Source organism: Lineus longissimus, chromosome 12 (genome assembly GCF_910592395.1).
Source record: "Lineus longissimus chromosome 12, tnLinLong1.2, whole genome shotgun sequence".
Taxonomy (NCBI): Eukaryota; Metazoa; Nemertea; class Pilidiophora; order Heteronemertea; family Lineidae; genus Lineus; species Lineus longissimus.
Genome location: NC_088319.1, coordinates 13,152,908 through 13,179,835, shown reverse-complemented (window position 1 = coordinate 13,179,835; position 26,928 = coordinate 13,152,908). Strand labels below are relative to the sequence as shown.

The 26,928-nt window shown below is 39.6% G+C and overlaps 1 protein-coding gene across 2 annotated transcripts in view; it reads left to right on the top strand.

The window, feature by feature from the left end:
* Positions 1-922: 922 nt before the first annotated feature.
* LOC135497023 (zinc finger transcription factor lin-29-like) overlaps positions 923-26,928 on the top strand; it is a 172,620-nt gene continuing 146,614 nt past the window's right edge. For both annotated transcript variants that reach the window (XM_064786674.1, XM_064786669.1), the window contains exon 1: positions 923-1,033. In XM_064786674.1, the coding sequence (XP_064642744.1) occupies positions 1,008-1,033 (26 nt within the window). In that variant the 5' untranslated portion in view covers positions 923-1,007. The remainder of the gene's footprint in view (positions 1,034-26,928) is intronic.

Below are 26,928 nucleotides of genomic sequence, written 5' to 3'. Positions count from 1 at the left end.
ATTTTCGAATTCCTGTTATTAGGCTTTGCTTTAGTTCAAATAGGCTTAAGTCTGCTGATTGTTCTAAAAATGTTCTGTTCTGATATTGCCATCCCCACGTCTTTGTCTTGTAATATTTCCATTCATTCCTCAGTGATGCTGTGCACAGCACCCCCTGGCTCTTCTTCCTTCTCATCTGCCGAGAAACAAAGCCTGCTGGATCAATAAAAGAGGCCTTGAGATTTTGACATAAAATGCCAGAAGATTTTTGGAGACATAGGTTATGGTGGTACGTAATATCATGCTCCATTCTCCGATATCCTCCGGCTTGGGCGCCCCTACACAGAATGGTTCCATCCTTGCTTTTAACATATGCCATTCAATATCTAGACAGAGAACTAGGTCGACTGTGTTTTTTGGACTGTACCAGTTCTGCCGAGTGCTTGGGTTGCCTGTGTCGGGTCAGACATTTGCAGGGAAATTTGCATATTTTAAGCTGGGTGCTCTGACTCTTTGGGTCTTTGTGCAGCTGGTGTAGAAATGAGGTCGACTGTGTTTTTTCGGTTTGCAAACTATGTAGTGTAATAATCGAGAATGAGTGTGGGCATGACGTGAGCCAGTATCTTTGGACTGAGAGGTACGGCAGCGAGCCATCTGCATAACTTATAGCAGAGGTTTCTGAGCAATGTGGCTTTTCCAAAAACTCAGTAATAAATAAAGCTTTGTTTTTGTTTGTAATTTACAAAGAGTTGCATTACATTTGGCATGGTCACTAGGGCATCATGGGGTGTTCTTAATTTGCATAATTGGATGCAATTGACAGCCGTACAATAGATCAGAGCTGCAGAGGAAACTAGGTCAGGGTCTGTTTTTTAGGTATGCGGTGTGATGAATAAAAGGTTAGATGTGTGTTTGGCCTGCTGTAGCCAGGAGCAGGTAGACACAGTGATCGTACCAATGAGAAAATACTTATAGTAAAAGCTGTGAGATATTCTTGTGTCGGTTCCAGTCTTGTTTTCCCAAACAAGATGCACGGAGGGCGCAATCTTAATGAGTGAGTACAAACTTTTTATCTGCGTACAAAACTTATTATCTCCCATTGTATTTTTATTCAGAGGAGCGAGTTTTTCACCCATCATTATGATGTGTCATGTCATTTTTTTCCGCGGCAGGTTTTATTGGGTCACATTACCTTGGTTTGATTTCAATTGTGTCGGCACGATTAAAAAGGAATTGTGGGCATGGAAAAAAATTGGGTCGGGATGTTTATAGGTTTATTCAGAGAATTGCTTTATATTGTGTCATTTTGAAATACGCTGTCGCGTCGTTGACAATCTATTATCAGTCGCCATGTGCGTTTTCTTCTGTAATTTCTTGGATTATCACATGTTTGTTCTAGAGCTGCCAGATCGGTATTTAATGATCTTGTTCATGCGGTTTTATTGATTTCTCAATTGAGAGGATTTTTTTGTCGAGGTCGAGGTTGCGCTAGGTATTCTTTGATTTGTCAAGGACGTCGCGTTGAGTTGCAGTGGGTGGAAAGTGCCATGCTCGTCAGCTTGCTATCTGTCTGACTGCCGTTGCACAGGTGCAGTGTACATTTCATTGTTCTGTGGCAGATGGATGGGGGATGGGGACATTTAGGAGGATGGGTCTGTTTGTGAAGAATAGATTTGAGTTTTCAGATATTGTTTGACTGAAGCAATTTTTGGGTTTACTTCAATAATAATTTGGTAAAATATTTATATCATGAGGTTGATGTTTGAATGGGGGGGGGGGGGGGCTATTGTACAGTGGTAAAAACCCTTTAGTACAGTTTCAAAATAATTCATATGCAGAAGCAACTAAAGTCACTTCAGGTCTTTTCCAAGCAACCTCAGGTCTTTTCAAATAGCGTTTGTGCTGTGACTCTGAATGGTTTTGCTTTAAAAGGGACATCTTGTTACATTATTTTCGATTAAATCTTGTTAGTTTTTTTACGTGGAAATGTTGGTATTCAGATCCAATGTACTCGCAGCTTAACTTTATCAGGCATGGAATTGTTCTAATTTTTTCGGGGTGGCTTTTGCGTCCATTCGATTCACATCAGTACTGATGTACTTTTTGTTGGATTTAACCATTTTGTAACATTGAATTTACGAATCAATGAAGGCACTTACCAACTTTAGTACATCCGGAACACTTTTTTTCCTTTAAAGAAAAGATGACTTGGATCAAAACATCCATGCCCTTATTATTGACATGATGATATATATTTTCTCTGACTGTTTGTAGCTAAGATATTTTCCTGATATTCTCAGCTCTGAAAGTTAGCGTTTTTGTAGTGGAAAAAAGGTCACTTTAACGGGAGTAGGGAGTAAAATAAATTCACTTCCCGGTTCAACAATGGCCACAGTGCTCACCCCCAAACTTAGGGCTTGATTTAATCCTCACTCTTGATATGATCCATAGCAAAATCATTTTACAAAAATACATGTTTCTCTCAAGAGAGGCAAAATCACAAAAGTGATACAGGCTAATGATGAACATCATTACTTTCAGGAAATGAGTGCGGTTTTTCCTGCACCATTCAACTTTAATCATAAGGAAAACCATGATCACAAATTCTGAAAACGTTAAAAATTAGTGACGCAGTAGAAAGTTTTCATCATCTGGGATTAAACCTCCCCCTTTACACTTTTAAGTGTTGTTTTTCTCTTTCTCTGGCCCTATCCACTCATCTTGTAATTATTGATTATTATGCTAAAAGGTTGGTGAGTGTGGCCGCGGAACACTCATTACATCAACTTTCAGTGGCCGAAAGATGAATATATTCTCATAGCTTTTGTTACACTATCATGTTATCATATATCGAGGGCATTTCAAAACAGTAGAAATCTTTATTTGAAATCATCATCAGCAATGACCAATGCAGCATAGAACTGTATACAGGAATAGATGAAGTCTTTGGCCTTTGGCAAGTTCCATAGATGATCAAGTTGGTTTTCTTTGCCATTTGAATTGAGGAGTCGTTGTGTGTCATACATTCAAGTTTTGTCGTCTCTCAACATAATCATAGGCCAGGTTTACATATGTCTGTGGCTTATTCATTTTAACCATGCTGTTGATGATCGAGGCAAAAAATTAAAGTGGCTTAATCAAATTCAGATGAGTCGTTTCTTGACCTGATTCTGACAATATTGTTGAGAATAGGCCGATCCAGTTGTGTGTATGGTGGTACAGATAATGTTTGCTGCTTACACACTGTATTTTGTAGGCCTATTGAATATCTGTCTGGCTTGAATGAATGAATGGCCAGGTGTTCAGTGTCAGTGTGGTGGTACAGTGACAGACTGCGCATTGTAAGTTGTCCTAGTAAACTTTGGTAATAGGGACTTCAGGTTGTCATTTCACCCATATCACCGCTAAATTCCATTGTGTTCCGATGAAGCAGAACCAAGTGGAACAACTTACAATAGTAGTCTGACACACCCAATTCCATTGTGTTCTGATGAAGCAGAACCAAGGGGAACAACTTACAATAGTAGTCTGACACAACCAATGCCATTGTGTTCTGATGAAGCAGAACCAAGGGGAACAACTTACAATAGTAGTCTGACACACCCAATTCCATTGTGTTCTGATGAAGCAGAACCAAGGGGAACAACTTACAATAGTAGTCTGACACACCCAATTCCATTGTGTTCTGATGAAGCAGAACCAAGGGGAACAACTTACAATAGTAGTCTGACACACCCAATTCCATTGTGTTCTGATGAAGCAGAACCAAGGGGAACAACTTACAATAGTAGTCTGACACACCCAATTCCATTGTGTTCTGATGAAGCAGAACCAAGGGGAACAACTTACAATAGTAGTCTGACACACCCAATTCCATTGTGTTCTGATGAAGCAGAACCAAGGGGAACAACTTACAATAGTAGTCTGACACGACCCAATTCCATTGTGTTCTGATGAAGCAGAACCAAGGGGAACAACTTACAATAGTAGTCTGACACACCCAATTCCATTGTGTTCTGATGAAGCAGAACCAAGGGGAACAACTTACAATAGTAGTCTGACACGACCCAATTCCATTGTGTTCTGATGAAGCAGAACCAAGGGGAACAACTTACAATAGTAGTCTGACACGACCCAATTCCATTGTGTTCTGATGAAGCAGAACCAAGGGGAACAACTTACAATAGTAGTCTGACACGACCCAATTCCATTGTGTCCTGATAAAGCAGAACCAAGTGGAACAACTTACTATAGTAGTCTGACACAGCCCAATTCCATTGTGTTCTGATGAAGCAGAATCAAGTGGAACAACTTACTATAGTAGTCTGACACAGCCCAATTCTTTTGTGTTCTGATGAAGCAGAATCAAGTGGAACAACTTACTATAGTAGTCTGACACAGCCCAATTCTTTTGTGTTCTGATGAAGCAGAACTATGTGGAACAACTTACAATCCGTAGTTTGACACGGCCCAATTCCATTGTGTCCCGATAAAGCAGAACCTAGTGGAACAACTTACAATCTGTAGTCTGACATGGCCCAATTCCATTGCGTTCCTGATAAAGCAGCACCAGCACATAACTCATCATGTTGATGTGCACTCCTTGATTTCTTCATAAAGTTTCTGGATTATGCTGGGGAATGAAACAGTACAGTTGTACATTATAAAAGCACCAGATGTAAAAACTTGCATTTCATTTTTTCATTTTTTCATTTTTATGAGAGCACTTTTGAAATTTTTATATTGTATATTTTATTAGAAACTCTCAAATTCATGTTTAAATTGTGGATGAACCAACTTAGCCTTTAAATGTGGTCTCACTAGCTAGACTCCCTGCTGTCGACTCCTAGCTCGTGTTGTGTAACCCCTCCATGCCAAGGATACCATAGAAGTTAATCACAATATGTGATCAGTCCTTTCAAATATTTGATATAGTTAATGTCAATAAATTGCCAGATAATGGCTTAGTTCTTGTGAAAAGTTATAGGTGTGCTGCCTTCTAGGAATTTCCTTAAGTTGTGTAAAGTCTTGGACAGTTAAAGGGAATTACGCACGACCAACATTTCAGCCAACTTTTTACATTTTCTCGGGTGATGAAAATGAACCTTCTCATTCCCTGTTTATAAGTCCATTGTAGATCAGTAGCTAGACTTGGCCTGATGAACATGTGGACAATAGGGCCTGTAATGGGGTTCCATTCAGAAATACTTTGATACTGACTGAGGCTCGATAAGGGCATTATATTGCTTGTATGAAGTTCGCTTTAAGTTCACTTGATGGAATTATCGGCATCATTTTACCAATGCTCACCATAGTTACCTTATTTTTTAATGTCTTTTCGATCTGAACTCTTCACATGACGATAGTCAGATGTAAAAGCTGCCAAACACCATTCTGAAAAAATTGAGATAACTATGGTAAAATAAACGCTCACAGTACCCCAGATCTTAACCTTTTTCTTTGCAAACCCTGCAAAATCATTTAAAGTCAAGTCATTTTACATCACTTTTAATGCAAATACCATTAGAGTTATGGCGGAAAATTTGCGTTTACTCAAAAAGACGTGGCTTTTGTTCTGAACTCTACACATGGAGACATGTCCAGGACACGGAGACTGAAACCATACATTGACCTGATGATTGCAAACATTTGTGCGAACCAGGATAGGAGGTTATCATTCAATTACCAATGACACGCATCAACCTATTTATTAACCATTAATGACAAATATCATCGACAGTAAGTGTTTCACTCTTAAATTCCCAACACTGACTATTCATTCATCCAAATTCCAACGTAATTCACTGCTCCCCCCACCCATCTTATCAGAGGTCTGAAAGATTTGAGAGGTATCAAGTCCCTAATCAGGTACCCATACGCTTGTTTGCACTACGCAACCGTAACTGTATCCAGGAAACGTATTTTGTAAAAAAGCCAGGAATCCAGGCGGCCTTATCTCTTGTAAAAAAGATTACACTAGGTGCTCTGTGCATATTCATCAAAGCTCATCAATTGAGACAATTAGCAATTTTTACACCCAATTGGTATGTTATTGTCTAATTAACAGCGATCATACAAAAATTATATTGTTAATTAATTTTGATTGAGTCCTTCGTGAGATCAATGATAAAAAATGATAGAGAAACCTTTCTTAATACCTGTTTGATGAAAGTCCTTGAAGGTGTCTGTGTGATTAGTGCATAATTTTCTTCTTCATCAAGAAAACGGGTCACTTTTTAGCTCACTCGTTGGTGGAGAGCTCATGTAATATTCTTCTGTGTCTTGTCTTTCGTTGCCATTTCTTAGCTGCCTGGGCTATTGACTTGAGCTTTGTACACATTCAACCCCTATGTAAGATGACATCTGGCGCTCTGCTTTGTTATAATACTCGGTCTGCATTGATTCTTCGCTTGGCCACAAGGGGGCCAAAAGTATCAAACATCCTGAATTGATTGCCGTATGGTACTGATTTTGAGATGATATCATTGGTACATGTAATAATGATACTGACTGGTACTTTTCAAGGTCATAGAGGTGGAATGGCATGAACTACATTTTAGTGCCATTCTTATCTTTGCACTCCAGTCATTAACATGCTACCCCCTAATCTCAAAAGATCATGTTTTAGTCAAGGACCTACTGTGCTGTCTGAGAAGGTATATGTGACAGTTTATTTTAAAACTGCAGCAGTATTTTGAAAAGTTGAACAAAACCAGTGTCCTAATAAACAATAAAAGTTTTCATTTCCCACCAAATATAGAGCCTAGCATGACTCCTGTTGACATGGAAACACAAAACAAATCATCCTCAAAATGGCTCCATTGAAGTTTTTTTACTTTACCTGCCCTTCCCTTCATCCCAAATCAGTCTTATGAGGACATCACTTTAACGGACCTTTGCATTGCTTAATAAGATACAATATTCAACATCTGCAACATATTACTCAGGTCCTAATTAGAGGGACAGGGGTTAATGGGTGACTGGAGGTGCATGTCCTCTGATTGGTTGCTCACTTGTTTAGCCTAATGAATTTGTGTAATTCAATTCAGAGGTATTGAGGCCATTGTCAACGAGTCATTTTCACTTCTTATCTGGGTTAGACTGTGTTATGAAATCATTTGAACTGTCTGCAAGGATGGAGAAGCTGCGAAGGACAAATTTGGCCAAAAAGTTGATCTGTGATGGGCAACATGGTGATGGGTGGGCCTAAACTTCAAATTTCAAAACTGCAGTCCTGTGCAAGCAGCCTTTGAGCATGTACATAAGAGATTCCACTTGCCTGTAAGACCTCTCCTCTGGGGTGGATATTTGTGTTGGCCAAAAATTCGATGTGTGTATTTCCATAACTGGAATATATCTCAAATTAAACTCTTAAATTAAACTCTTCCTTTTAGGAGCCCATTGGGTAGTTTTACCTTTGGTGATCCTCTGTCACGGCCTAAGCATATCAAGGCACGTTTTCCAACCCATCGGGAGGACTCGCAGTGAGTCACAAACCTCGTAATTGATCCGATTCCGTCCCCCTCCGATCATGCATCTTTACGACAGACGCTAATATGTTTATTCGCAGCTGCAGGTGACTTTTTTGCCATCATAACTTTAGTCTGTGCATGTGTCCAAATTACGTCATTATCATATTGGAGGATTACTGGTTTATTTGGTTATAGGGTGACATCACCTTAGTTTCGTGTAGGTTGGTGACTTGATATTTTCTAAGTTTGGAAAAATTTTGGCATAGTTAGTTGGCCAGTGAGGAGAGCTTTGGTATGGTTTGGATGTCGCATGTCTGGGAAATGTTCTGGAAGTCACATGTCTCAGAAAAGATATGAACATCACATGTCTTGGAAATGGTCTGCACTTCACATGGCTAGAAACTGGTCAGAAAGTCACAAAGCTTGAAAATGGTCTGCACGCTACTTGGCATCACAAACCACTTTACTCTAGTTTCACTGATCTAAGACTATCATTTGATGCCATTCAACATGTTAAATATGAATAAACAATGGGCAGACAACACCAATTTGTCAAATAGTCATGAAGTCATGTTCCAACTCGTCATTGTATTGATTTCGTAGTAAGTTAATGAAGCGGAATCGTTAAAACTAAGAGATACACTGTCATCCCAATTGTGGCTTATTTTTTCTGCTGAGTATCTTTCATCTTTATTGCATGACTGTAGTTCAAATTCATAACAAGTCTGTCTGGCTTTAGTTGGTTTTTGTTTAAGTTCACGTTTTCTTTGGATGGTGGAATCCAGTGGCATTTTCCACACAATGTTTCTTGGAAAATGAGTTCATCATCAATCAGTGTTCAGCAGCTTACCATAGCTCTAAGCCAGACTTACAGTATGGACTGCATTGCCATCAGGAAGGCTCGGTTTACATTTTCCCAGTTAGTCTAGTCTTGTGGAAATTTCTTGATGAAAACAATTCTTCTAGAAGCTTGAGGTTGAGCCTGCCTGAGCTGAATAAGGTTGCGCTTCCATGTCCTGTGGTGGCCAAGCTGGTTTCTGCTGAGTCAGCAGCTAAGGTCTAACCCGTGAGATTGGCTTATGGCTTTTCTTAAATTCTTAGTTGCCATCCTTAACCTAGTGATATTGGCTCTTTGCTATTCCTATTGGTTGCTGTGTCTAACCTAGTGAGATCAGCTATTGGTTATTCTTGAATTCTTGGATGCCATGTTTGATGAACTATTTAATTCCAATGAACTTAAGTGAAAGAGTTAACGCTGAGTTAAGTTTTAGTGACACAACTTGTTTTGAACAACTGGGCACTACTGGTTAATTTGGCTAAAATGCATGGTCAGTTTTAAAGAGCCATTTTGCCTGATAACAAAACCAGTCTCATCTATCGCTTATAAATTTCCAAACAGCACCGCCCCTGTTTTTGTATCAGTGCCACAATTGAGAGAAGTAGGGACAAAATAGCCTGATTTTGTAACCCATTCTGTATGCGTATTCCAGATATTGCTACGGTACGTATTCCTGTGCATGCACAAGTGGATACAAAATCTAAAAGTTTCGTTCCAAATTCTGCCAATAGTAGTGCCAATTCAAAGGAGTATAACACACAAGATATCTTCAGTCGCCAACACTGCTACTTGTAAAAGGGTTAAACGTGCTAAATCATAATTACATGATAGAGTTGTGATATTGTAGAAATTATCCCACTTGAGTTGTTCAGGCGGTAAACTTTGAATATTTTATTTGAATTATTGTAATTGGTATTAAATGCGGCAGAAATTTTAAACACTGCTATTAGACTGGGTTATTTATAGCTGTTTAAACATTTCCGCGATGTCCTCGCCTGACGCTTGATCGAATTGGGAACAATTGAGAACATGATGCCTTAAAGGTGTTGTGGTTCTTTTGGGGTGCGTAGAAAAATTTGAGAGAAAATTGTGGGCGATTCTTAAGATGAATAATTTGTCCGTGTGCTTTGTTATAAAGTTGATGGGGGAGGATTGCCTTTTAGTGATGCATTTCAGAAAGGGGAGAGTTATTTTCATATCATTTTCTCAGAAAAATGCATGTCAGGATCCTCTGATATCCACTTTGAAATTTTGTGCAGTCTTATATGTAATCTTTCAAGCAAGTGTAAGTGTAGCACGAAGTGAACTTCTTGGGATATTCAAGTTTTTACCCGGACCACTGAGCATTAAATGTGATCTAAAAGAAGAAAGGAGCAGATGTGTTGGTGGGGAAGGTCCGTCAATTCTACGAGCGTGACAAGCATGCTTGATAACTTCATGAGTGGGTGTTGGCGGTAGACCGAGGTGGTTACACGTTTTTGGTTGGTAAGATTTATGTCTTGGCAAACAGAAAGTAAAGGCATGAAATGTTGCATAATGTGCTCCCACCAGAAATGGAATGATATCCAGGTAGACTTGAACAAAATTAGATCAAATAATAATTTTGTCTTTGTTCTATTTATTTCAGAAATTTTCGGGCATCGCAAAAATAAAGTAGCCCAAAATATTATCTGTTACAGTTGGTGTTTATCAGATGACATGTATTAGTTACCAAACTTTTCCTGTTGTGCCTTCATGGCCCCTTGTATTGCCCATCTACTTTCATCTGTATGTTCACTCGTCAATGCTGAGAAATTGGTAAATTCGCCGAATGTCCTGAAAGCAGTAAATTTGCCTGATGCTCGGATATCGTTGAATTCATCACCCAAACAGCGAATATCTCCTCGCCAATTCTGTCTGCCAACAATTTTTCATCATCACAAATAGATTTAACCGGTTGTAAATTGTTTTTGTGATCCGAGTTGTCATTGGCTGCCGTCATAATTGTTTGATATGCCGTTTTACATGTGTTGATCATAAATCGCGGGGATCTTCCATTACAGTTATGAAGTTGGCAATTCAGTTTTATGGTTTCCGTATTTTGACATTGGTCAGTTATGTCGCACATTATGATTAACCCTTGCCCTTAGCGTCAGATATCACAACCTGTGTCTGCAATTTTATTTCTTACAAGTTTTAAACATGGGGGAGGTTGGGGGGGGGGGCAAGGATTAAGCAATATACAGATGTTCTGAATGTTAACTGGCATTTGATGGGTCAAGATGTGATTTAGGGTAGACAAGGGGTTTCGTTGACAGATTTCTGTTTCTTAAAGTTCCATGTCACAACTTTCTTAGATGACCTGACCTTCAAAAATATGTCTATTATTAAAAAAGAAATTTTGTTTTTCGCCACAAAAAGAAAGAAATTCTTGCATATCGTAAAAAGACATCGTAAATATTTGGTGGGGTGGGGTATACATTCCATTTCAATCTCAAATAAAGATGTTCACTATGAAAAGGGTAGTTTTCAAAACACTTGCAGTGCTGGTCTCAATATAGGAAAACTTTAGATAGGCCTATATTGACCCTCTGATGAACATTCTGGACTTTTATCATTGTCTCTATCTCTACGTATACTGTGCACAATGACTTCTAATTAAGTATTTGCATAAATCATGATTCATAGACAGCATTTAGGCTTGAAAAAATGACCACATTTCTAGTTGGCTAAGACTAATTTTCTAAGGATTAAGGCAGAATAAGAAAGCAATAAAATGCATGAAAAAAGAGCTCTTTCAAGACTTTTTTAGTTTGCAATAAATGCTGCTGCGACTAAATACCAGTGATAATGATGATACCAATGATTGAGTAACAGTTTCAGCTAATGAGAATTGTAAGTTTTTTCCAAAATATGATGCAAGATTATGAAAATTTGGCGACAGATTGGTATGTCTTTCTTAACAGGTCATAAAGATGTCACATTTCTTGAAAAATTATGTGTTTTGTCCAAGAAAAGATCCTTTTTGTTTGAGAAGAAAATGCGGTTTTTCAAACCTTTCCTTATCTTTTACCGATATCGCGAAAATGTTTGAATAAATTATGATAAGTAGACAGAACAATGTACTCCATATCTTCATGTTTATACAAAGCACTTCTGACGGCTATAAATCTTTGACTTCATATGATATTTTATGACCTGTCTTCATAACTAACCCATTTGGGAGGACGGAGGAGTTTTAAAAATCTTGATTTATTCTCCCATAGTCTAAATGCCTTAAACCTATCTACTGTCTGAATAATTAATTTTATGGGTCGGTGGATATAAAAATGTCAACGCCAGCTTCCTCCCTTGTTAGTGATGTCTTGAACATATTCATCTTTTCAGATGATGAGGAGGACGATTTAAATAATGTCATTAATTTTCAATTTGTTCAAAATGTCTGTCATCGTTTGCTCAAGAGTGCCGTGATAATATTTTACCAGATTTGGAAAAGATATGTCTTGGCTTCTTCAGGGTTTGTTTCTCCAGGGGGCCACTCTCAATCACATGTGTAGTACATTCTTGTACGCAGAGTTTTTTATTGGCCCTCTCCAGTGGGTACAAGAATCTTAAAGCCTCACCCCTTTGAACGCATATTTTTGACCTCACCCACTTTTTGCAATTTGACTGCATTGGGGGCCGTGGTATCTGTGGTCGTCACAATACAAGATAGTGTTGAACAATAGTCAATGAGGTATCAACGAATTGCACACTTTTGCTGGAGACTTCCCAATGAAAAAATAAGGACGAGAAGTGTTCCACCTTGTTGTTTAGAATACTGATTCCCTTTATCTTTCGTTTGAATAATTTCCATGAAAGTAGAGGTTTGCCCGTCAACAAACTTGTCTAACAATGCGTTGTTTGTGTTTTGTCTTTGAAATCGGCCTGACACCTAGGGTTCTATCGTAATCAGGAAGGCTCCATGGAAGTTTAACGATTTGGTAGTGTTTTTATCGTGGTTCAAAGGTCTTTGCTTGCTGTTCCATCAAAGAGAACCACCTGGGTTGCTTAGCAAAGGCTCCACCCAAGTGCTGTGATTTTGATAAAGTCATATTGTTTTTTTCTTTTGTTAAAATTTGCATACTGTGCCGTTTTGTTTTTGGGAAATGGGGAAAGTCTGTTTTATTTCGATGTTGTTTTTGAATCATTTTGAAAATAGATGCATGATTTCTTGCCGTATTTCCAGAACCGCAGTGAGTTAAAGTAATTAGTCATTCTGCATGTATCTCATGCATGTTATTGATAATCACTCAATCACTCCGCTCACTTATGTCAATCAAGTGGATGATTGATTCATTGATTGGTTGATTGACAGGCGCGTGTATTTGACCGTTCAATCTCGGCGTGTAATGGCAAGCGGAGATAACGACACCTGTGACTGATCGCGTGCCATTTGTTCAAGGTTCAAGATGATCATGCCGATACTTGGGGTGGTGAAAAATAATCATTCCATAATTGCCTAGCTTGACTTGATGTCAGTTGAAGATGGTGTTATTCTCACCTTTTTGTGATGAAGCACGTAAGACATTCTGTTATTTAACCGCTTGAATATGATCTCTAAAAACGAGAGATTTCAATCACTGCCACCTTCGTCAGTTATTGTAACGAAAAGCGATAAAAAGATAGGTAATTTGCAAGCGCTTAGTTTCAGATTTATTGTACCCTCCATGATGCCTAATTCTTGTTACAGGTAACTGCCAAAGGATTTTGTCTTGTGGGATAATTGTCAGAGGTTGCTGCTGCAGTAATCTCTTGTTGGCAGGTTACTTCATGCCCCCGTAACCAACAGATGCCCAGCAGTCATCCAAATGTAGATATCCTTCGACCTTTGATTATATCCATTTGATATCGAAAAGATATCGATAGGACACGCAGTTTTCTAAAATTACCATAAATGATTTTGATTGTCTTGATATATATTGGACATCTGTGCTATGTATAGCTGGATTGTCATCACTAGCATGACCCACTGGGTCATGAAACGTTAGAAATTGAGCACTTTCTTATTCTGATTTTGGTTATTGGTTAAAGAGGACATTTATATATGAAATCAAACACTGATGTAACTGAAGTCCAAATATTTTTTTCACTTGTTTTTTTCTGCTCAAAATGAAGCAACATCATCAGTCCCAAAACTTTCGTGGCTTTGAAAATTGTTCTGAATTTTGAACTGACTCTGAAAGATGAAAAAAGTCCAAATATTTTTTTCACTTGTTTTTTTCTGCTCAAACCAGTAAGAAATTGGAGTTTGCAATGACCATTCGATTATTTGCTTGCATCGGCACTCTGACTAACCAAGGATAAGAGGGATGAGATTAAGGAGGTCAATGTTTGCTTCGCGGGCAACCCTGATGTTTTTTCAATCAGATGGACCGAGCAAAGCTCCTCTTTTTCTGTTAAATTGGCAAGCGGCCATCTTGGAAACCATTTTTAGCTCAGTTTTGTGACGGAATATTGATATAAACTGCTCCAGGAAAGAAAGCTGCACTACCACACCACTTTCTCTAAGATCGCAAAATTAACATCAATGACCAAAACTGTTCTCCCCATATCCCCTGCAAATGACATGCATTAACTTTATCTGAGGTGAGCACATGGTCCCTGGACCATTTCATTTTAAAATATTGCAGACATGAAACAACTCCTAACTTTACTGGCCTTATATTAACCAGACTCTCATCTTACCTCGAGCCATCCCGCGTCCAGCGGCTGGAGCCTTTCCCCCTAGGCCACATCAAATCCACCATCACCCCGGCACGAACATTACATTCGCAATGACCAAACACCCATAAACTACCCAATATTCATAACAGCATTAGGTCAGAATTGAAAAATTCATTTCATTACGAAATAATGATGCGCCCGCGAGATAGAAAGGCTGGTGCGCTGTAGTGGACATTGGATTTCAGCAAGAGCGGTCTATCGCATTGGTTTGACGGGCGAGAAAAAATGAGACGGATTTCGTCAGAATGTGCTACTCTCATGAATTACAATTCATGACCTTGTATTTGTAATCTTTAATAAAACATGTATTGTTAGCAAATCAGATATCTTTTTGATTATGGTATTCAGGATTTGTCATGTGATAAATTATAATGTTGTTTCTTACTTAAAAGTTGATGCCAAATGATAACAGCGTTTATTGTCCTCGTTCACAAAATTTTTCAAGCTGCATGACAAGTTCACACAGGAATTGCGTAGAAACTTTTAGGGATTTAGTTTCAGATTATATTGCCTGTCAGTCAGATTTCACTTGGTTTCGAGAGGGTTTTCTATTGTACCAAGTGACATTTTCAATATCAGCCAATTAAATTTGAATATGTGTATATTTTAGACCACAATTTTGTACCTGCAAGACCTTTATATTGACCAAAGCCTGCGTCAGATAAAAAACCAATTCATCTGCTCATGTACCTTGGCAATGTGACGCGAATTCTTGATACAGTTACAGCGGATTAGGGCATTCATCTTCAGAGAGTGATACCCTGACATCCAATCGAAGGACACAATGGCGTAAGGAGGCATCACGGACATGATCGAAATCGTGCAGTCGTTATTATGAACGATTCTTGAGTGCTCAGGTCCAAGTCGGACAATCGTGCTCGACTGTCGCTTCTCTCTTGGCAGAAGAAGAGAGGAGAACGTTTCTTTTGCGCGATGTGAACATCACGCCAAGTTTCGTCTTTTCCATTACTTAATGGGTTGACTGTGTGCAGTGAATGGTCAATTTGCCCACTCCGTACCATTGGTGAAATAACACTTGAGTCATCTGCACGAGTCGTCCAAAGAAAGTTTCAGCACTAATGCACATTGTCCAGGGTTTCGCACATCCCGTGAAATGGACAGCATATTGATTGGAGGACTTCTTCCCAGAGAAAATACCTTCTTGCATCACAAGTGTCTGGGTCGTGTCAGTGTCTTTTTGACAAAAAGGGCATTAGTATTTGTACAGGTTGACCATGTGAGATAAAAATATAGAAAAGTTTGGCCATCAATTCTAGACTTTTTCTGAGGAAAAAATGTATTACTGGTACTCTTTTCCAATTTTGACGCTTTGATACTTTTACTTTTTTTGCAAATATCAAAGGTCACACCTGTAGGTTTATAATGTTTATAATTAATTTTTTACTGCATTTTTCAAGACGATGAAAATATGGTATTATGCTTGTAAGGAAAAGTTAAGAAAGTTGGCAACATAATGGAACATTTTCTCGGTCCCTTACAATCAAAGGGAGACATTGCTTTACAATAGGCCTTTGTCGTGACTGGTGAAGTTAGTATACACAAACCCTGCTACTAGAAAAAGTTTATGAGTAACTTATAGGTAGATGGAATACAGTTATGGAAATTTGACAAAGGGAGCATACCGCTTGGCCTAAACCATGAAGTTCAAACAAAGAAGCGTAGATAGACAGTGATAGAGGTGCCATAGGATGAACTTTTTCTACATCCCAAGACAAACAAGAGAATTTATTGAGGTTTACATCCGAAGCGTTATAATCTCTGGTTGGCCAATGGCGTTGTTTTGGAGATGTCAGCACGAATTTGCGTGTGAAAAAAAATGCAGATGTTGACGGTTTGAGATGTGCGATGGAAACGGAGTGTTGTAGAAACAATGATGACATTTTGGACTGAATAGCAGGAACCGGTAGCCCTCCAGGCGCATTCCTGATCGTTCTGTTGGCCTTCCTGATCAATTTTTTTGGGGGTAAAACTTCTAGGATAGGATCATCCCTGTTCTTCAATAGCATGTTTTTGTTACATTAGGCCCTTTGGTAATTCTAGTAAGATGGTGATTCAATATATGAAATTTTTAACTTTTTTGTTTCCTTTCGAAATAATTGTAGGCAAGAAACTGAGAGAAAATAATAGAAGCACACAATGTAAGAAATCCTATTCAGCCTTTTCTTGTGGAAATAATTGTAAGTAAGAAACCTGATAAATAATTTGTGTGGGGTGAAAGGGGGTTCCTATTGCGACGTCCCATTATAACAGAAAAATGCATACAAAGAGGACCATTCTTAAGAGTGAGAGTGTGCTCATCACATCATTATCAACTACATTAGAGAAGCAGTTAAGCCGAGATAAGAAGTTGGACATCCTTCCAATGTGGCCAAAGAGGCAATGAATTAAAACTAAACACATGTCACCAATCAGTTTGGGACCGACATTGTTATGATTAAGCACTTGGCATTCTGCCAGAAAATCTTTTGGACCTATGTCCCTTTAAGCTATTACAAGATATAGACTTGTTATGCAGACTGCTATCTGAGGATACATGACAAATCTTTAGCCCCATTCGAGAGATTCGGAAGCAATTTTGGAAAACCACTTCATAATCTTAAGCTTCGCACTGTCCATGCAAGATCCTGAAACTGACAGAGGATTGGGTAAAACACATCATTTTTCACATCAGCTGACAAATTTGGCATGAAATGCTCAGATTGCAAATCTATTCAACGGTTGCTGCATGCCGCCAATAATCTTTCTTCGGAGCCAGGGATAGGGAAACTGATCACTTGGATGCGGGTACGATTATACCGGAGGAAAAAAGTCACTTTTTTTGACTGATGGACAATTTAAAACTGGTGGGCATTATTTACTTAGAAATCTCACCGAAATGTCAGCTTGATGCCCATAAGCTAAATGTAGATAGGTTCTTGGTTGACGATTTGAACATCACTGTTGGTCAAATTTCAAATCTTTGACATCAGTGAATTTCTTTCATGGTCATGGTATCCTCTATAATGCAGTGGCACATGTGGTTTGGAGTTCGGGGAGCTTTCGAGATCACTCCTGTTTTAAATGACATGATCCTTAAGATATGTCTTGCTTAATATAACAGAGTCTCAATAAAGAAATATTAACAAGCCAAGGAAGATATCAGGTGGATTGCTGTGATTTGTGCCGCCACCTGGAGGGAATGCGGGTGGCAATCTCTTCACAGCAGTGCCCATGTGGACCCGACGGACAAACCCTTACACCACATCCTCAAGATTGTGTTCTGTGGGGAAGAATGACCTGGCCAGTGGATCAAAATTTCGCGAAGAAACTGTGGGGAAAGGAGGAAGATCTATGAGGCCACCAACCTCTGAATTTGATGGTTTCGTTGAACACTTAAAAGGAAAAGAAGAACACAATTACAATAATATACCTTCCGATGCTACAAATGCATGAGCAGTTAGTTAAAAAGGTCGTGTTTTATTGTCGGACTAACACGATTAAGTCCAAGTGCGTCTATCATGTCTATCGGGGTCAAATAACACCCCAAAAAGGACCAACACTGATACAACACCATGCTAAAAACACTGGCTATATCCCTGATCGGGCATTCTCTTTGAACAGTGACCAAAAGGTAGCGAACATTGTTATTATTCCGGTCACAGAGTCGTTGTGTTTTGCATCTGTTAATGGCTCTTCATGAACATCAGCCCTGAGAGTCCAACAGTTGAATCTTGGCAACATTTGTATGCGTGGGATGCACACTGGCGAAAATCTGTGCACATTTACACAATGTCTGTGTGGGGTTTTTTGCGAATTTTTCGCAGCACGCAAAATGTGAATTGAATTATTTGACACTAGACAAATGTTTGATGGTCGGGAGCTGACGAAACATGCAGCAATTAACATGTTTGGTTTTGTCGATCGATTCCCTTCTTGGGGAGCTGAGTTTATTCTGACATTTGAATGTCGTCCCCTTTCTTGACAGAAAAACTCTGGTTTCACTGATCAAAGACCAGTTTTTAATAGTCAACTCATTCTAGTTAGCATTCACATGGTTTTACAATGCCATTCAGCAAGTACAATTTGGATAGAAGATGGGTTGATGTCACAAAAATTATCCTGTGGCCATGACGGCATCTTCCGGCTTGGCCAGAATGAGCATATTTCATTGTAATTTTATGATGTGGTCATAGATCAGTGAAATTGGAGTATTTTTGTACAAATTCTTAGGACAATGGCTATTGCTACAATTGTATGTACTGATTGAGATTGACAGTGAATATTGACATGAATCAGGATGTTGGGAGTAAAGGGTGATGAATATCCTGTTGGAAGAGACAATTGTGAAGAAAAGCTGTCAATGGTTTGTAAAACCTTTAAAAACAACTTTGGTGCAGTATTTTATTTGAGGTATGAGCTGAAATTAAGAAGTAGAAATTGAGCCAGCATCGCCTCTTTAATAAAGTTCAATAGTCACTGGACATTCACTGAGCATTATCTTGGGTACTGCTACATCTGGTTGCGGTTGGTATTTTCAAATTGGGACAAAGAACAAACTGAGCAACTCTATGTTTGTCTGGCACACTGGTCACTCAAGATCTAACCCGATCATGCGAACCATGTCAGGTTTTCCAATACTTTCTCGAACATGTCGAATAGCCCACACAATGCCCTAAGATTAGGAAATCCATTCGCATTTTCATCGGTAGGTTGGTCATGGCCGCAAACTTTTTATTACTTAGCAAATCCGATGCTACATCAATAGCAACTTGAAGCCTCAGTAAATCTGCTCCAACATCCATACCAACTCTCAGGGCAAGTGGGGTGATAGGGCTGTCAATTTGTTTTGCGATTTAAACCCTTTGATCCCAACAACTTTTAGAATTGCAATTAATCTTGAACTGATCTCATAAAAGAAACATATGACAATTGTAAATGTGGCATACACTCATAAATCAGGATGCTTAATTTGCCCTTTTATCGCTTGACCTCGAAAATAGTGGTGTTCCAATTGGGTATATTTTTTTGAAGAGCTGTTAAAGCCACAGTTTCATAATGTAAAAAAATTCCTAAAAAATCAACCCTGACCACATTTCAGACACACACTTTGTTGTGGGTCTTGATGCAATCGCTTCCACGCCCCACTTCTTTGAAATGTCAGAAGATGGGCGAGAAAATGACAATGTCAATGGGCCACATCTTTTGTTGGAGTATCATGTAATTGGTCAGTTATTGATTTTTGTGTCCAAATCAGCATCATGTTCGTTGGAAAGTCCCAAGAAATGAATGGACGAATTCAGCGGATTAGTTTGCCGCGGAAATATCGAAGATAAAACGCGTTGTTAGATTCTGAGTCATACAGAGGTGACCAATGTGGATTATTCTGTTTGGCTGGTGCCGGGGTCTCACGAGTCGTGGTCAGCGCAGGCTGAGTGACAAGTAACATTATGCGGATAGATAAATCGTTGAGATGATTTGATGTGGCCTTCCTATAGTTCTGTGCTTTAGCCCTCTTAGTGAGCTCATCACCCTATCCTATAGCACAGCAGAGGGTCTACTCTTCTATGACCTTCACCAGCATTGGTCACTTTGCAGAAAAAATATTTACAAATTTCTTAAAGAGTGACACTGATGACACTACACCTCGTGCATTACGCTGATCACCCTATCCTCTCAGCCTCCACACGCAGCAAAGCAGCGACCGAAATTATCAGATTCGACTTGTACAACATCCTCAATGATATCCCAGAGGTCATTAGCGATGTTTGCATAGGCGATGTTACCGAGTGTTCCGCGTTGTCATGTCCGAAATTATTAGCCTCGATGGTCTCGGTGGATTATCCAATCGCCAGTGATCCCCATGTTGCCCGTGTAATACACTGCTTGTCTGCCGATGCGGTTTATTGTTTTGTTATGCTAAAAATGTGCAGAGGGATTAACATAGTGTGACCTCTTAACTAGGATGAGGGGATTTGGGGAACATCTGTATTTTTGTAATTTCTTGTCAGAAACAGTTTTTTTAACATCTAAGGTGCTGAGCAGAGAAATTGTCCTCGCAATGAAGTGTTCACTGCCAACCCTGTATCTCCTTTTAATTCAACACTGATTCATCCAAGACTTGAAATGAAATCATCAGGCATTTTCAACACATCGTTTCTCGAAAGTCATAATGAAGTAGGCGGTAACTGGTTTTCGACACTATCATTTTTCTAACCAACAGAATTTTTACAGTTGGGGAATTTTGACATACACAGCAAAAAGTCACCCCAGACGTCTGGGGACTTGAATCTCCTTGACACATAACCAACAGTTTAAGTAAACTTACAAGTCATTTTGTCATTCAAGGTGCTGTTTTGGCACCTGAGCATTTAACCTCAGACAAGCCTTTTTAAAACACCATTGGTTGGCATTGCCTTTATTTTCATTGCTGTGGTTCAAGAGGGCTGCAACAAATGTGTCAATAAAACTGAAAACGCCCAAGTGCCCTTATCCAATTAACTGCACACATTTAGCCTAAACAAATGGAATTGAATTTGGACTACCGAGTGTCACCAAGGTCAAATCATTGAGACGATTCACCTCTCTTGGGATGAGCACCTCTTTCGGTGGAATGGCCAACTTTGCCAAGTTATGGAGTCAGCCTCTATCAATTTGACATCTTGACCAATGTGATGTCAGAAACACTGGTCTAAACCCATCAGTCGACCATTTGTGTCTTTTGTTCTCTAGTCTAAAAAATTATTTTTTTGGATTATTTTCACCGATCTTGGTCATTCATTTAATTTGCGAGCATAAAATGCCAAGGTAAATTTACTGGCTTGAAGTGTCAGCACGATACTAAAATGACTGTTGACGCTGGCACAAGGGTTTTAAATAGAAATTATGGAGTTTTGGAAAAAACTGCTGCTCCTGACCAAGACCTAATTCCGAGGTCCACTCTGATACGACGACCTATCGTTCTCCAATTCTTTCTGACAAGACAATTGCATACAAACGAGACAGCTTGGTATCGAGCGCTTCTTTGCGAGTGCATTACTCACAAGAGACAGGTGCCATCGACACTTAGCGAGCGGGTGTTTTATGTTCGATGCCAACACCTACTTCTACAACAATAGAGGGGGCTGTGCAAGAGCATCTTATAGAACGAACGTGGTGTGAATACCGATGTGAAGCTATCTGGCTACTGTGAGATGAGGGATGTCATTTTTGCTATATCGTACCATTCATATTACAATTACGGCCTAGGAATGTCTAGACTGATGCGAGCCTCTCAAACCAAAATGGTTAAACTTCCATCATGGTAAGGAAAGTGTTCACACAATAGGAAGGGTGGGGCACCCCTATCCACATCACCCAAGGACAATACACCAGGCATACTTACATTGTCATGTGTCTCGAGTATCGTCCTCTGTGCATTGTCGAGATAAGCATCCTCGTATCACACTTAGCAAGATAGTTGTAGTGTTTATCACTAGATGCTGCTGTGCTGTGTTTGTGTTCCGAGACTCATAATTAGCTTGTGTGATGTGTGCAGGGTGTGAAAGGGGTGCCTCAACAGAGTTGGGTGTGACACTGTGTGGGTGGTTGGTGGGCGGATGATCATTTTTATACTCGCCCATTCAAAAATCTCATTAAGTGATAATTATAGAAAACATAGTCCCAAAACACTGAACAATTAATCTCTCAAATGTGAAAGAAGACAATATGTGAGAAATGAGAATAATTGTTGAATAGTTCTCCTTTTATTTTGTGCTATTTGCCCCCTTTTCCAATACATGTATCATCGGAGACACCACTACTCAGCCTACCTATTTTTCTATAATTTGTGGGGGAGGGCAGAAAAAAGGGATAAAATCATTGTCATTATCATCGACAAAAGATGATGTCACAAAGAGAATTGCTGTAACCCCCCCCCTCCCCCCAACATTTATTGCTGCGACCTGACAGTTCACTGTGATGAGCATTGAAAAGATCCTGCGTCTGAGATTCCTCTAGAATTGGACACAAGAATGAGCAACTGTCTTTATAATTTACATACATTTCATAGTCACTAAAACCACATTTCATTCTGATCTGTCTTGATTAATCCAAGGGGACAGTTATTCCCTCCCCCTTCCTATGAATTACCGGACTGCAAACTATTTCTGCCTCCTGAATGATGCAAAAGATTACCTTCACAATGGATGATAAGCACATCGCCCGAGGTCGAACATGAACACTGCATCCGAACAATGACCTGAGATAATGACAAATTGTGAATATATTCTGTCAGATTATGCGCAATTGTTATGAGTCATTTGGTGACTTTTAGCGACTTGTTGAATGATTGACATCTGCGCAGGTGATAGCTAACATGAGCCGCACTTACACCACCTGAAAATGGACCACCAATCTTGGTTCGGGAACCAATGCCGCACCATCGAAAATCCACCAAGCGCTTACACCAGCGCTGCAGCTAGTTATAAAATCCGGCTACAGATGGCGCGCAAACAATAAGCAGAACGCGGAAAGCCTTGGCAGAAAGCGCCATTTCGAAAGCGCCGCCTGGAGCCGAACCATCTAACTAGCTAATTGCCGATCCATTTGCGCTTACACCACGACAAAGCCGAACTTTTAACAAGCCGGGCGAATTTGGACCATCAAGCTTGGTGGGACAAATATGCTCGGCAATTTGTATCGGCAATGGATTGCCGAACCAATTTGTCGCGGCAATGTGGTGGTGTAAGTGCAATTGGTCCACCAATATTTCGTGGTGTAAGCGCAGCTATGGCCAAGGGCAAAAGCCACCGTCCTGTGAAATAACATTAGCATCAGTTAAAGAGTTACGGCTGTTCCCAGATGCACAGATGAAACATGTTTGGATATGACATGACTTGTACTGACCATCATATTATATTCGTTTTATACAAAATCCTGTCCGTTATATGACTTGTACTGACCATCATGTTATGTTCGTCCTATATAAAATCCTGTTCGTTATATGATTTGTACTGACCATCATGTTATGTTCGTCCTATACAAAATCCTGTCCGTTATATGACTTGTACTGACCATTATGTTATGTTCGTCCTATACAAAATCCTGTCCGTTACATGTGAGTTTCCTGTTTTTGCGAGGCCAATATGAGTTATGCTACAGTTGCACCATTTTAACTGATGGTACTAAGAACCATGATCTGGTAGTAGGCTAGAAACCACCACTAACCTGAATTGAGGTCAAAAGAAGTAGTTTTTGGTACCAATGACAACGTCAATAAGGGATTTGCACTGAAGTTTCAGGCAGGCAGTTCTCTTCTATTGATCTTCTTCTCTTCATGATCCGAAGTTGAGGGTGGTTGTTATACGTGGTTCCATGCAACCCAAGGCATTAACAGAGGCTATTTAGGAGACGAAAGAAAATATAATTTTTGCCAGATTTCTTTATTTGGTTCTTTGAAGCAATGAACACTTGGCCACATAACAATTACCCAGTGCCTGAATTTGTGATGGAGCCCTTTCCCTCGGAGCAGTCAACTGATGTCAAAGATCAACAGTTAAACCCTTTTGTAAAGAGCAAGGGCGCTGAACCCTCCTGCGGCTGTGGTAACTATCTAGTCTCTAGTCTGTTTGTTCAGGTTTTGAACCCTTGTTCGATGTGTTTGCAAGGGTTTTCAAAATCATCAGTTTGGTCTGAAGTGCTTCTGGAGTGTTTACCTTAAATCCGAATTGTGAATTGAATAATAAATGGTATCATGATCGCCTTAGTGATGGTAAGATTTTTCCCAAACACTGTGGTTCTTTGAACTTGATGATCTGCTGCACCACTGTCTTGTCTGTTGGTTCTTGTGAGCAATTTGCAGTCTACTGAAACACTCTGCACTGCAACACTGAACAAGAAACTCCTTGTAATATGTTTAACAACAATTCCTTTTATAATATTTTCTGCTCGAAACCCGGTTCAAACTTCTTCTATAGTAGTTGAAAGCATTTTCCAATGATGTACAGATCTCTCTCTTCTGCAATGGCTTCTGTTGATGAGTTAGATCGCAGTATCAGACAAAATTTCCTGCTGAAACCCATCTAATGGTAAAAAAACGTCAAAGGAGCTCTTTAAAAAAACTTCTATGGCTGTTGATAGCATTTTCCATAGCTTGCTGCAACATCATTTCTATGTGTACAACTATCTTACGCAATAGCTTTTATGAGTAACACTTTTGCGCACAATTCCTTTCTATGAGACCGTAATATTCTCCTTAGACCCCTCTGATGCTAAAAAAGACATTCAAAGAAGCTCTTTGAAATCTTTTCTATAGCAATTGATATCAACCTCCATAGCCTGCTATAACACTGGTTCTGTGTGGATAAAATGTTTTACGTAACGGCTTCTACATATATTGGTAACACTTTGACCACAGTTCCGTCTCTGAGACCACAGCTTTCTAATAAAACCCATATTATCATAAAAAAACGTTCAAAGCAACTCTTTGAAAATCTTGTCTATAGTGGTTGTGACATCTTTCCAGTGCCTCTTACGACGGCGGTTTAGATGTGCACAGATTCAAAGCAGAATCACCTGAAGCTCCACGAGGCCATATCTCCGGCTCCTAGTCGATCCAATTGATGTATCACTACTGGGTTTATTAAGTTAGCTTCATTTACCTGTGTGTCATGTCTATTGATGTAGATTGCTCTCATTGATGCGATGATGTCATATCGCGATCCTTCAGGCGACGTGCGGATCGAGTGCAGAGAACTAGTTGTCCTACGTGATTACGCTGCAACCTCAGAGTCGTTTTCTGGGGCTGTCATCAGTATGTGTGTTAATGAGTTGCAGGTACCGCGGGTGATTTTCAGGAGAAGCTTCATTTGACTCTTCTGCCTTGGAATATGATTCATCATTGTACTATGGGGCCTTCTAATGACAGTTCTAGTTCCACAGGGCTGGGAACCATCAGTAATTCATGGGTTGACCTCAGGAACAGCTCCTTGATATTCAAGAGCATGCCCAAATGCCTTCTTCATGCCATCTGCAAAACAGGGCAGTTTTTGATGGAGAGAATTTGCAGACGGCACAACCACCATCTTGGGAATAGCAGATACTCTTTGATAGAGACTGTATGGGGTGAAGGAGGCAGAAATCGAATCTTGGGCCAAGGAAGACCAACAAAGACACAACTACTGATGGGCCAGGTCACACAAAGCACAATTAAAGATCTATTTGAGATGGGAGAGGGGAGTTGACAAAACCACCACATAGCACTGCCACAGCAGCACCAAACCTTGAGCCACTCTCAGTTAGACAAATACATTTCACTTCTGAGTGCTCTCAATGTTGCGATGTTGGTGCACACTCACTTGACCAGCCCTGAGTTTTCTATTGTCCAATAGCCTATTGTTCGTAAAAAGATAGGAAGGGAGGTTCTAATTTCACGGTCACTTATGTCTTTGTGCGATGGATCAAGCCTTGATATTGTAGCCAAGGGGCATGACCGTGCTCGCTTTTTATTGGGGGAAGGTGAAGGCCATTTTTGGTCAATCTACTGTTAAGAAACTTACTTTTTGGAGCCATTTTTTTAGGTTCTGTTCTGATGGTCTTGAAGATGATTAAAGTTAATATTGCCCTTTTCCTCTGTTTGGATGGAAGTTACGTGATAAGAGTATCAGGTACTTGGGGCAAAGAACCATTAGAATTTACAGCATACTGATCGAACGATACTGTGTCTTATTTTCTTCCCTTATCATTTCCCTGGCATGGCTTTCCATACCACCCTTGAACTTGTGCTGCTGGTTTTGCTCAATATATTGTAAATAGTGTGGCCGAGGTTCAAATTGTAGAATAATGTAACAGTTTAAGAGCTAGTAGTATCCTGGTAGATGCTCAGGTCTCAACTCAATATTTTGACTTACCAAGGAAGATACACAAAGGCTGTGCCAGAATATAATCCTCCAACAAAACAAATAGAGCTACAAAAAAACGTAAAACCTTCCATTATTGTGATGTGTTTCACACTGGTCACTCATGTACAGCAAGACTAAAACAGATGGGCAGCGTGGAGCCATCGGCCCAAGGCACCACTGTAGCCAACATAAGCCTTTCACAGGCTCCATTCCCGACAATGAAAACAATGGAAACCGCCATCCAAAGACTGAAGGTTGCCCTTGGCAAGGACGTGTTGTCCGTGTCATAAAAAATGAAGTGGACATGTTCGTTTATATGATTACCGAACACCATGTAGCAGCATCTGCTATGTTTCAGAGCTTGGTCTTTAACAACCAACATGGCTCATGTGTGCAATTGATCTTTGAGTACTGAGTTATATGATGCTTAGGTGGATGGTCCAAATGCTAGGTATTACTCTAAAGACTGATGTTGTAGTCGCTTATTGTGAAAATGTCAAATTTGCTTCACCACTTTGACAAATCTTCACGGAAATGACAAGCAGCAATTATTTCACATGAATGTAGGTTACAGTCAACTCCCTGTACACTGTTTGTGTACACTATGTGCATGATGGTCTGCAACAGCATACCATGTTACAAAGGATGCCCGAAAAGTGCTGCTTCTCCTCTCGAGATTTGATTTTCCTTCATCTTCGTATATCAAAGCGAAAACGTGCAAAAGATACAAACATTAGTTGCTGATGGTGCAAGCGAGGTGCATATCATGGTTTCCATTAATGTGGGTAAATGGGAAATAAGTCCTACCTTCAGTTAAGGACAGAATGATTGTGTTGTGTTGTGTAATAGTGTAAGAGGAATTGCTTCCTATAGCTGAGTGTTTGTGCAAGGTTCTTATAGTTTGCTCTAGATCCTATTGAGAGGTTATATATGCAACCTTTTGTGGATTACCTTGATCATAATTGGCATCAAATAGAAACCATCTTGCACAACTTCATGTACATAGGGAAGCATGTGG